Below are 12,748 nucleotides of genomic sequence, written 5' to 3'. Positions count from 1 at the left end.
AGGGGCTGGGTAACTTCCTTTGGCCCCAAATCTCCTCTCCTGGTGCTATTTCTAATTCCTTCCACCTGGATCTTTAGTTATTTGGATGGTTTGATTTGATTCAGTTTCCATGGGAATCTGTGTTTGTGTGCTCACCAGGGATCTCCGGGCAATGAGCTGATGTTACCCACAGGGCCTCTGGGTGGAGGGGACAGAGGGGGCCGGGGCAGGAGGGGCAGTGGGCCGGAGGGTCTCCTGGGTCTGGCTCCTGCTCTGGAGCTCCCAGTCTGGTGGAGCTGGGCCAGGGGGGGACGTCTGATCCCCATTGTGTGGGTGCTGACTTTTTTTCCCCGTCTCTTGGAGGCAGATCAGCTCACAGGGAAAATGGAAATGGTGACCTTTTACGAGTTTCTTTCTTGGCACACGATTGCTTCTTGTTTTCCTGCCCCCTGACTGAAGGTGGGAAGACCTTGGAGGCTTGGAAATCCTCAGCCCACCATTTCCCATCCCCGCCTGCCCCCAGCCTCACTTCTGAGAAAGCCGTTAGGACCTAGAGCAAACTCTGAGCGACAGATGGCAGCGGCACGCATCTGGGTCAGTGCCAAGGGAGGCTTTGCCTCTTCTGCCCTCCTCTGTGGGCTTCCTGGGAATGCCCTCCCGGTGGAGGGGACAGAGCACCTTGCCCGACAGCGTCCCCGTGACGGGGCTCCGATGGGCTTCCCAGGTCGGTCCAGCCCAGGCCATCAGGCTGACCTAGTGTAGACGCACATCTCTTGGTGTTGCAAAATAGATACAGTGGACAGAAGCGGGTTCAGGTCAGCTTTCCCTCTGCTAGCCCTGCGTTCTTGGGTAGTCACCTGACTTCCTGGGGGCTTAGTCTTCTAACCTGTAAAAATGGGGGTAGTAGCCCTGTCCCCAGGGTGTCACGATTGTGACGTAAACACAGCATCAGACTCAGCATACAGGCCTCCTTTGCTTCCCTCTGCTCCGTGGATGGCCCTGCTTCCTCTCTTCCGCTTTTCCCTAATCCAAGAGAGACTTTCCTCCTGATTCTTTCTTGCTTGGAGAATCGCCGTCCTCACGTGGGTTCCAGCTTCCCGCTGTATTCCCAGGCTGGCACCCTTTCCCCCGCTACAGATCATTTCCTGAGTATATCTCTTCTGTTTCTCCATGTGATGGCAGCATTAAAGAAAGCTGAGAAACGGAGGGAGCTTGGCCCCTTTGAGATCTTCTTCTCTTCTAGGGGTCCCAGTGGGCCAGGTATCAGGACTCAGAGGCCCAAGGGCCTGTCTGGAATCTTAACTCTGTTACCTGCAGCTGTGTAGCTTTGGGTGCTAGGCTTCAGCCCTGGAGGCTGGCTTTTGCCATCTGTGAAATGTCTGTCCTGAGAGCACCGGGGCCAGCCCTGGCTTTATGGTGTTTGTCCGGTAAGGGGACGGCTGCCCTTCTATGCAAATACGATTGTGCTCCTTCCACACACGTGCCGTCCCCTGTCAGTCTTCATAATCCATGTGCTCCTTACTGAATGCTCAGGACGAGACCAGTGGCTCAGCCAGGCCTCCCCTTCCCCACTGCAGGCACAGGAGATGGACCAGGAAGATAGGGGGAGGGGTTATTGCACATAAAGCTGGTGGTGGGGCAGGCCCCTGGCCTTTTCTCTGGAGCCTCTGTTCTCATGATTTGCCTTGCTTGCCTCAGCAAGCCTTGACTTAATGCTACGTCTGATGACTAAATCAGCTTTCTTTGCCTGCTGTTCCAGAGGGCGCCCTCTGCCCTCAGGCTGTGGCTTGACCAAGGCTTGCTAGACCGAGGGGAGGGGCGGCCCAGCGCGCCAGCTGACTTAGAGCCTGGGTAAGTGTGTCATCCTCTTAGAGTCCAAAGCGTTCAGCGTCTCCCTAGGGCCTGCTGGGCAGGCGGATTATGGAGGGAGGTGCAGCAGCTGGTCTCAGAGCTCTCCTAGATCATCCAACCAGTTGCCTTAAACCCTGGGGACGAGTCCCTGTGGCTTGACAGTAATCATCTCTGGGGTGGGCATCTGTAACAGCCAGCATGGAGGGAAACGCTGCAATTTCCAAAACACTTTCCGGTCCCTACTAAAAGTCTTGGGAGCATCTCCACAAGCAGAAGGCTTTGTTACGGACCTCAGTTTACAGCTGAGGAGAGGAATTGTCAGAGAAGTCCGGTAACTTGGCCAAGGTCCCATGGTGGGTGTATCGTTAGAATTAATATCACCCAACAAACAGTGCCCTAAACAAGGAAATGGTTGATATTTTCGCTGACCCAGAAGGCCTGGTACAGCAGGCTGTGAATATCACCCAGTCTCAGACTCCTTTCAGCTTCCTGCTCTGCCACCCTGGGCGTGTAGCTTTTGTCCTCATGCTCATAAGATGGCTGCTGAATCCCTGGGCATCTCATCCATGTTCCAGGTAGTAAGCAGGTGGAAGGGTGAAAAAGAAAAATTAAAAGGCCAAGTTTGAGTCTTTAAAAGAATTCGCCTCAGAGCTGCAGCAAATTCTGCTGACATCTCATTGGCCCGAACTGAATCTTCTGACCATCCTTGGCTACAAGGGAGATGTGGAAGGAGAGAATTTCATCAGGCACATTGCTGGGAATTTTGTCGTTAAGAAGAGGACAATGAATGTCTGGGAGGCCCAGCGACATAGTCTGCCATAGCTCACAAAGCTCCCAAGCCAGAATTGGCAGCCGAAGAGCTGAAATCTTTGAGGACCACTTAGTGGTAGGTTCTGTTTTCACCACCTGCCAGCTTACAGGCAGTGTAGACAGTAGGCATCGGTGCCGTTTCACAACTTACCAGCTTACAGGTGGCGTAGACTGTGTAAATCTCTAAGCACCTTCTCCAGGGCAGAGCAAGCCTTTCTCCCTGGGAATCTGCAGTCAGGCTGGGGAGACGGCTAAGAACCAGATACGTGCCGCATTTACGTGTGGTAAATGCTACAAGGAAGAGGACAAGAGCCATGTGTCCTGTGTACAGTGGGTGGCAGGAGGGGCCACCCCGAGGAAGTGACGTTTGTGCCGAGGCTGTTCCAAGTCAGACACGCCTACTGTACATGCCTGCAGTTTGGGGGCAGATGTGTATTTGGGGAGTGTGGGAGGAGCAGGTGTTATTTCTCTGTTCTATGTACCAGCGTATCCCAGCACCTGCCCCGTGGATTACTGGGTTTTGGAGTTGCTGGGGAGATAAAAAACAATCTACAGCACATCAATGGGGACCTGACTTCCTGCGTCCCTCTTTAGAGAGTCACTGTGCACATTGTATGTTAAAAGTTTTCTTTCTTCACGGGGCACCTGGTACAGAGTGTTAAAACGGAGACAGCAAAGAGCACAGGCTTTGGACTTGGACGGCCTCAGGTTCAGATCCTGCCGCACTGCTCCAGCTGTGTGACCTTGAGCAAATTCCCCTGAGTTTCCTCATCTGAAATGCGGACAGATGTTACACAGTGGGGTTGTTTTGTGGGTTCAACGGGAGAGTGGATGTAAAATCCTCAGAGCAGGGCCGGATACAATGATAATTGCCATCATACTGCCCTCCCCTCTGCACCCTGAGAGAGTGGCTTTCTAGACTCTTCCAGAGGAGGTGAGAGGAAAAACCAGGCAGCCTGGCCTTCTCTTTCTTGCATGCCCCTGGCTGGATCAGACCCCTGCGAGCCCGGACTTCTGAGATCTGGCTCTGAACTTGGAAGAGCTGAGGATGGCGGTCTGGGTGGTGGACGGGTTCTGTGAGTGTTTCCAGCCACTGTTCTAGCCAGACGGGGGACCCCTGAGGAGCCCTGAGACAGGCTTTCCCCTATCAGCACAGGGAGTGGACCATGCAGTTCTGGGTCCCTCGGTGCCCTCTCTTTGGGAGAACGTGGGGGACACTGGTGGGTTCCTCCCTCCAGGACACTGGGTGATTCATCCCCACGGAGACAGAAGGGCAGAATGTTCCTTTGGGACTGCAGAGGACAAAGGGACGTGTCTGTGAGAGTTTTAATTCCTCCATCCAGTCTCAGACCCAGCCTTCTTGGTTTGGGCCAGTGGAAAGAGAGGCCCAGGGCCAGCTGAGGACCTTGTGCGTGTGCGCGGGTGACTTAAGGAGTGGGTCTCAGGCATGGGGAAGGTCACACTTGCCTTCCCTCCTCTTCCCCGTGTGGGCAGGTGGACACAGAACTCAGAGGAGGGCTGATGGGGGCCAACACCCGCATGAGGGCCCAGCAGACGTGGGTTGTAATCCTGGTTCACACTACAAGCTGTGTGCTCTTGGCCGGGGGCTGGGTCACCTCGATTTCTTCATCTGGAAAATGGGTTCGCTCAGCTCATCTGACTCTTGGTGGGCACTTAGCGAATATTATCCCTGTATCTCGGTGACCTTGCCACACCTGTACACCTACACCAGGCCACTTCCAGCTTCGGAGACTGGGTTCTTTATCCTTCCACGTAAGGATAACCACAGCTGATGCCTCTTCTGAGGCACAGGCTGAAGTCTGCAGTGGTCTGAGGCCGCGGGCCACGGTCACAGCACTTCTGTGGTGCCTTGTGGGGGTGAAGCGTTAGTGCTCCGTGGGGCTTGTGCCAATCCTGGGAGACTTCACACCAGTCCTGGGAATTCTGTGGGGAGAGAGCTTGCCGACACCCTCACAGCCAATTAGGGGACAGAGTGGAGCCTGAACCCAAAATAGATTAATGGACTCTCTAGAGAAGCTATGTTTACCATGATCATGCGAGTGTCAGGTCTTTATCCAGCAGATCCTGAGCTGTGCCAGGGCCCGAGGATGTCATAGTAAACAGGACAGAGGCAGCCTCTTCCTTCTTGGACAAATTTAGCTCTGGTCCCACGGCTTTATAATTTTAAGGCCTTCAAAGAAATCAATCAGCATCTGTTACCCATTCCCACCCCTGGGGGCCGCTAGACACATCCTGGGTGCCGCTAGACACATCCTGGGTGCCGCTAGACACATCCTGGGTGCCAGCCAGGGCCGGATGCCCCACACTTGCCACCAAGGTGGGGCTCAGGCGCATCATTAACCCCCTGCCCCCGTGTCCCGAGCAGCCCCATCTCGCCGGCGACTGTATCCCTCACCAGGCTTTTCTCCTCTGCTGAGGAACCCGGGGTGGCCAGCTCCCTCTCGTCTTACAGATGGGGCTCCGGGGGCTCAGAGGGCTTGGGGAAGGCAGAGCTTGGATCTGAACCCTGATGCCCCAGGCTGGTGGGGACATTGCCCAGCCTGGCCTATGTTTAGAGGGCGCCTTGTGGGTCAGCTGAGGAGACAATAGAGAATGCCGTCCCCACAGTGAACCATTGTTCCCACGGTGGCTTTAGGGCCAGGGCTCCGCCCAGCAGATGATCTGTGGTCCCCCCTGGGGGCTGGACCATTGCCCCACCGTTTGCGGATTTTTCCAGCGTTTGTATAGGCAGGAGTGAGCAGGCACTCAGAGGAAGAGAGAGAGGGCTGGGGGGATGGGGGCCTCTGTGTTCAGGGCACTCATTTGGTTGGGGGGATAAGGCAGGTAGCCCAGGAGGACCCCTGTGCTGGGGATGGGCCTGGGCACTAAGCACTCACCCTTCCCCCTGAGTTTCCATTATTCTTCCCATTTTGCAGAAGCACAACGGCCGCCTGGGAGATGCTTCAGGGGTCTTCAGAGCGGATGCCTGGAAGCCCCAGCATCTCGCAGCCTGGGATGGAGAAGGGAGAGGGGTTTTGTTCAAAGCGCAGATACTGAGTTTTCCTGCTCTCAAGGTGGAACCTGAAAATTGGGGTGTATTTATTTTTGAGCCAAGTTCTTCAGATTGGCAACCATTGACCTCAATGAATGGCGGGGTGCTTCCTTGGTCCCCCTTCCCCTTTTGTCTCTGCTTCTCTGAGTGGCTTCTCTGGCCAGAGAGAGCTGCCACCCGAAGCCCAGTGCTCCCACGACCAAACTAGGAGCTTTCCTCCATCCGCAGTGAGACGCGCGCTGGGTGTCTGCGGGCTGTAATTCCAGCCACACCGTGACTGCGGGTCCCACGTGACAGGCCCGTCTGTCTGTCTCTCCCCAGGAGCAGGACATCGAGACTTTGCATGGCTCCATTCACGTCACACTGTGTGGGACCCCCAAGGGGAACCGACCCGTCATCCTCACCTACCACGACATCGGCATGAACCGTAAGTTCCGAGGAGCCGCGTGTCCTGGGCGAGCGGGTGTCTGCCAGGGTTGGAGGAGAGGATAGCTCGGAAGGGCGGCTGGCAGGGAGTCTGCCTCATCCTCTTTTGCCGGGACTTCCTGGAGCTGTTCTGGGGAGAACTCTTGCCACAGACTGGACGAGCCCGGAATGCACCGCCTGGGCGCTGGGAGATGCTGGGGACTCCGGAGTCCTCCACCATCAGTCTGTGTGACAGTGACTGCCTTTAATGAAGGTCTACGGTGGTTTTTAGTGTTTTCTCAGGATTGTGCAACCTTCAGTGCGATCCATTTTAGAACATTTTTATTATTCTGAAAAGAAGTTCTGTCCTCTTATCTATCGCCCCCCTGTCTCCCATACCCCCCAGCCCCGGGCCACCACTAGTCTACTTTCTGTCTCTAAGATCTGCCCATTCTGGACATTTTTTATCAATGGAATCACACAACGTGTGGTCTTTCATGACTGGCTTCTTTCGTAATGTTTGCAAGGTACATCCGCATTGTGCCATGTATCGGTACTTTATCCTCTCTCGCTGAATGATGTTCCATCGTACGGATACACCGCGTTTTGTTCGTCTGTCCTCGTTTAATGGGCATTTGGATTTCCCACCTCTCGACTATTCTGAATACCGCTGCTATGGATGTTTAGATCGCGAATCCTTAAGATGACCAGGAAGGGTTCCCAAATGTGGGTTTTTCACAAATGGGACTGGAATAAGATCTACTTAGTATTACAGGTACACAGAACAGAAATGCTTCTGTGATGATTCAGAAGGCGCTTATGGCCCTTCCTGGTCCGGTGCGTATTGCGAGCTGGATGCTTGCTTGATTTTTGATTAACAGACGGACTGAATGACATTGTTTTTCCAACAGCTTATTAATACCTCGAGGCTGCGAATGATGTCAGTCACTGAAAACCATTTTTCTCCTTCACTCTCACTTCTCTTTTCTCTCTCTTTTTCCCCCATATGCCCCCTTGTAACCATCATGTACCAAATCCGATGCTAGGTACTTTGATCTATACCACCTTATTCCACTGACTCTGATGAGGATATGGAATTGCATCTGGCGGTGTTACTCCTCCATTGTTAGAGTACAGTGAGTGCTGTAACAACAGACCCGAGGCCTCTGTGGCTTAACATGATATATGTTTAGTTCTCACTCATGTAACAACTCAGTGGACATTCTGTGGGCCACCTTCCATGTGGTGATTCAGGGACCCAGGCTCTTTCTAGCTGTGACTCCACCGTCCCCTGGAGCCTCCGAGGCTTCTGTTGGCTCCTCCACACCTGGCAGTCACGAAAGAAAGAGGAGAGAAACCTAGAGGATTGGGTAGCAGGTGTTATGAGGAAATGGGGAGCCTCACATGCTATTGGCTACAATCTGATCACACGACTGCCTCTGATTGCAAGGGAGGCTGGGAAATGTAGTCCAGAAGTGTGTCCTGGAAGAAAAGGGAAGTGTTTTGGTGAGCAGCTGGCCATCTTTGCCTCAGCGATTAGGAGGCTCATCCAAGCCCACGTAAGAGTGGTCCTCCTTGTTTGAAAATCCTGTGTGCCCTGGCCAGTATCCCTGAGGTGAGGGTTTAGGACACCTAGAGAGAAAGAGAGTGTCAGTGGGGCAACCCCATCTCATACGAGGACCGTCACGGCCACGACTGTTGGGGAAAGAAGCAGGAGCTGGAATGAGATCCCCTCCCAGCGCTGCCTGGAAGTTTATGTCATCCACCAGCATAGGCAGGAGAGTTTACTGACCGTCTCCACTTCCACACCCACTCCCTTGCCTCATGACTTATTCTTGCCTTTTATCACCAGAGGAAAGTGGGAAAGAAAATGTAGCCATTCTTTCTTGAAAGTTCCTTCCCCCTGCTGTGTAGGCATGAAACCAACAGAATGAATACAGACTTTATTCTCTCCTGACTTCTTCCTCTTCTCTCTCCCGTGCCTGTTCTCCAGACAAAACCTGCTATAACCCCCTCTTCAACTCCGAGGACATGCAGGAGATCACCCAGCACTTTGCTGTCTGCCACGTGGACGCCCCCGGCCAGCAGGACAGGGCGCCATCCTTCCCCGCGGGGTAAGAGGAGGGAGCCTCGGGCCCCAGGACAGGGAAAGGAAAGCCCTGCAGGGTGGGAACAGGTGGTGGGAGGAGGCATTAGTCAGGCTTTTAAGGTTTCTTTTTTAATTGTAATAAAATATATATAAACTAAATTTTACTGTTTTTAACCATTTGTAAGTGTATGGTTCACTGACATTAAATACATTCACAGTGGTGCAGCCATCACCACCATTATCTCCAGGACCTTTTAATTAGCCTAAACTGAACCCCCATAACCATCAATCAGTAGCTCCCCGACCTTCACCCCTCCAGACACCCTGTCCCCACCCCACCACAGCAGCCCAGCTAGACGGGCTTTTTACTAGGGGTACATGGCCCGGACAGGACTAAAGTGGAAGAGGGTCTTGACAAGAAGAAATAGTTAGGAGAAAGATCTAGAAGGTTGGGAAGAAAAATAGAGACCATAATTGGAAATGATATTGATGAAGTACGTCCTGTGGGCCAGACTTAATCATCTTTATTTACAAATGTCATTTGTATTTAGTCCTTACATGGCTGGTGCTGGTAGCTCCATTCTCTAGATGGAAGAACTGAGGCGTGGAGGGGTTAACTGCTGTGCTGGTTTAATTGGGGGTGGGCGCTATCGGGTTTGAGCCCAGTCTGCTGGCTCTAAGACTCAAACTCTCGCGGAACATCAGGCTGCCTCGGTCCCGGGTGTCTACACTGCCTGCTCCTCCCCAGTGCATGGCTGATGTGGACTTTCAGCTCTCGTTGTGAGGCTGGGGGCAGGCTTACCGAGGGCACTGGACAGTCAGGGTCACATGGGGGTGGCAGACCTCTCGGAGGCCCCTCACCGTGCTGTGATTCAACCAAGGTGGGACCAGGTTCTTGGGTTTAAAGTCTGTCAGAGAGGCCTTCTCGGTATCACAAAGAGATCTTTTTTGTTAGTGCTCTGAATCGTCCTTAATCATTAATCTTTATCAGCGGGGAAGGGAAGGGATGCCCAGACATACGTTAAAAGAGTTCAAAGCTTCTTAATACAGCAGCAGATTAAGTGTCTGTCAGTGCATCCATCTTTGTTTGGACAAATTGTTCGAAAGACTTGGGGTAACCCAGTGACTCTCAGCTCCCCACGGGGAGATTTTAAAAATATTCTGAAACCTGGGCCCTGCTCGCAGGAATTTTCATTCACTTGACCCGGAGGTCAAGGCGCAGGGTGTTTGTTCCCCTAAGTTACCAGGCGATTCCAGCGTGTGGCTGGTGGGACCCACTGTCTGAGCGGGGCCCGGCGTGGTCAGGGGTCTCCTAGGCCCTCCAGGGCGCACCCCCTTCATCCTGAGGCTGAGACGGCAAAGCAGGGATGGGGGCCCCTGGCCGGGTCACTCCCGGCTCTGGAGTCGGCTTTCTACACATGGGGCCTCGTGAGTAGAGTCCTGTTGCCTGCTGGCTGTGTACCCACCCCCCAAGAGCAGTGAGGAAAGAAGCTGTGGAGTTAGGTGTCTCCCCAACTCTCACCATTTGGGGGCTGCTGGCTCCAAACCGAGCCGTGGCCATTTCAGAAAGACAACGGCTTCATCGATGTGTAGCCCCGCCAACCGGGGCCTTCCTGGCTCTCTCCCTTTTGCACATGCTGGTCCCCCAGCCTAGAACGTTCCCTACACTCTTCAGTCCTCAAGCTCCCCCCAACCCACGTCCCCTTCAATGGCACTTCTTCCAAGAAGCCCTCCACTTGGTCAGAACAGATCTCGCTGTTTCAGCCTCCCGCTCTCAGCACCTTCCCCTCCCCGGTGGTCGCCACTGTCATGAGTCACGCGTATTTGTTTCTGCTGACTTGCCCCCCGGCTCCTGCACGGGACCGTGTCTGCTCTGCCTACGTGGGTTCCCGTTGCCTCGCCAGGAGCCTGGCACGAGAAAGGCCCAACAGCTCCTCTGTTGAAGGGACTCCTTCCTGCCTGCCTGAGCCCCGAAGTCGGCATTGTGGAATGCCTTCTAGTGGGTGTCAACCCCCCTCCCCCAGCACCTAGACCGAGTGGGTCTTGTGAGGCATCTTGACGGCTCCCCCAGGGACCTGCCTCCAGGATCACGGGACATTCGGAGGAGCTGGCTCCTAACACAGCGTGCCGTATGGACTCACTTTCCATAAAACGGGCCAGACTCCCTGATGACAGCCAAGACCTTGGTGAAAAGGACAAATCTTTGAGTTCCTTCCAGGAAGATGGGAAAGAAAATGTGTGGGAACTCTGGCTAGGGTTGTAGGCACCTGGCCGGGCAAAGACTCTAGGGCTTCCTTCTGGAAATTCAAGGGAGGTGAGCATACACTTGCTTCTGGGGAGGCAGAGGGAACAGCATGTGCAAAGGCCAAGAGGAGAGCCAGTCTAGAAATGGTAGGTAATCTGGAAGGAGAACCTGTTGGCCGAGAAGGATCCAGCCTGGTGGGTGGCCCCTGCTGTCCCCATTGGAAAGGTGGGCACAGTGGGAACAAGAGACCCTTTCCAGGCCCTGCTAAGGAGTTGATGATGGGAAACTGTTGTTTCCTGACAAGGGGAAGCCCTCGCCTTAATGTACAGACCCAGGCAGCCTGCAGGCTCCCTGGTCACCCAGTGAGTCCTCACCACTGTCACCCTCCTCGCTGCCTGCTGTCATGGGCCAGTTTTGAACAGAGAGGAGCTCCCCCAGCCCTCTGTTAACAGGAGGAGTGGTCCCGGAAGATGTGTGAGTTGAGGCATCCCTGTGCCTGAAAATTGCCCTGGGTATCCCATTTCCCGAAGCCACTGTGTCCAGCCAATCAGGGTGGCTTGCCTTCTCTGCCTTGTCTCCCAGGCTTCTTCTCAAGCATCTCTTGGGGAGAGGAGATGAGAGGGAGGGGCTTCCCCAAGGTCAGGAGGGCTTCACGGGAGGGCTGCCAGGAGGCCTCCTTTGGGAAGGTAAGTGAGTACATGGGCCTTGAAATCCTGAGAGCTCCAAATCCCTGCTTGTCTGTGAAGCCAAGTCACTTATTTCTTAGCCTTAATGATATTTACAATCTTTATATGAGGGAAATTATAGCAACCTCATAGACTAGTTGTAAAGATTAAATGAGCTTACAATGCTCATCAAATGCTTGTTGTGGGACCTGGAACATAGGAAGTGGTTTGTAAAGGGTCACTTTACAAAGTAAAAGGTGGGGGAATTGGCCTGGAGAGCATCCTTGCTCAGAGGAGCAGGCCGTGTACACGGTGGGGTGCTCGGAATGGGGGCCACGGGAGGGGACTAGACTGGGGAGTCTGGGCGCACGGGGCGGTTTGTTGCACAGTCTCCGCCTATCAAGTGTGTTTTCGTTTGCACTGTTCATTTCCGCTGAGGTCCCGGCTTTTGCTAACTGCCTCTGCATGGCCTCTCCCAAGGTACATGTACCCCTCCATGGACCAGCTGGCGGAAATGCTGCCCGGAGTCCTTCACCAGTTTGGGTAAGAGTGAGTGATCCACTCCCCCACCAGCTTGCAGAGAAGGGTGATCTCTAGCTTCTGCCTCTCCTGGGGTCTTGATCTGGCCCCAGCACTGAAATCTAGGTTAATGCTTAAAGATCGGGGAAGAAATCAGCTTGCTATACTCTGCAGACACTGTTTTTCATGCAGTCTCTTTACTCCCATCTGCCTCTTGCAAGTCGGGCTTTTCTCCTTGAGTCAAAATCCATCACCCGATGACAGCCACTCCACCCATCCTTCCCTAGCCTCTCTTCTTTTATTGCTTTCTCTTTCCCATGGAACATTCTGGAATAGGGTTGCCTGAACCCTCAACGTCTCCCTCCAGGCCTTTATTTCTTCAGGGCTCAAGGAAACCTCTTAGTGGAGCCTTTTGTACGATGAGAACATCTCCATGTTCTTGCCCAATTCCTTTTCATTCCAAGTTTTAGAATCCAAAATAAAGCTGAAGAGCGGGAAGAAGCAGTTTGGTAAATAGGCCTTCCCGGAAATGACAGCGGGGCTGTCAGAGCCTGGCCGCGGTCGGGCGAGGAGTGAGGGAAAGGCATGTGTCTTTCCAAGGTCATGGTCTTCTGTCCAGACATAAAGCATGATGCATTGCAGGTCCTGCAGCGCACGTATGGCAGCGTGGTCCCACTTTGTCTAGCCTGCCAGCCACCCTCAGTGATGCCCACGACACACCCTTGGGGAGATGAGGTTCCTCAGGGCAAGGGGCGGGGAAGGTTTTCAAAGGGCGCTTCCCATCGCTCACTCCTTCTGGGACATGAACTTTTATTTCTCCTTCCAGACTGAAAAGCATCATTGGCATGGGAACCGGAGCGGGTGCCTACATCCTCACTCGATTTGCTGTGAGTTCTCCCATTAAAAAAAAAAAAACTCTCTCTCTCTCTCTATGCACAATATATATATGTTTTAAAGAAAATTAATTCAAGATTAAGGAAGAAAATTAGAAAAGCACCAGAGAATACTCCCCAAAGGGAAAAAGAAATGAGCCATAATTCCATTTCCCAAAGGAGAACCACAGTGCACTTCGGGGGGTGTGGTCCAGAGTTACGTATGCACATGGGGTGTGTAGGTGTGCACTCATTTACACA

The 12,748-nt window shown here is 53.5% G+C and overlaps 1 protein-coding gene across 1 annotated transcript in view; it reads left to right on the top strand.

Moving 5' to 3' along the window:
* Window positions 1-12,748, top strand: part of NDRG1 (N-myc downstream regulated 1) — a 56,165-nt gene that overhangs the window by 22,935 nt on the left and 20,482 nt on the right. Inside the window, exons 4-7 of the mRNA XM_024741008.1 lie at window positions 6,014-6,119; window positions 8,091-8,211; window positions 11,577-11,639; window positions 12,442-12,502. Coding sequence (XP_024596776.1) covers window positions 6,014-6,119; window positions 8,091-8,211; window positions 11,577-11,639; window positions 12,442-12,502 — 351 coding nt within the window. The remainder of the gene's footprint in view (window positions 1-6,013; window positions 6,120-8,090; window positions 8,212-11,576; window positions 11,640-12,441; window positions 12,503-12,748) is intronic.

The sequence above is a fragment of the Neophocaena asiaeorientalis genome, unplaced genomic scaffold (genome assembly GCF_003031525.2).
Source record: "Neophocaena asiaeorientalis asiaeorientalis breed wild unplaced genomic scaffold, Neophocaena_asiaeorientalis_V1.1 scaffold177, whole genome shotgun sequence".
In the NCBI taxonomy this organism is placed as follows: domain Eukaryota; kingdom Metazoa; phylum Chordata; class Mammalia; order Artiodactyla; family Phocoenidae; genus Neophocaena; species Neophocaena asiaeorientalis.
Note: the sequence above shows the minus strand (reverse complement) of the source record. Positions and strands in the feature narration are given on the sequence as shown.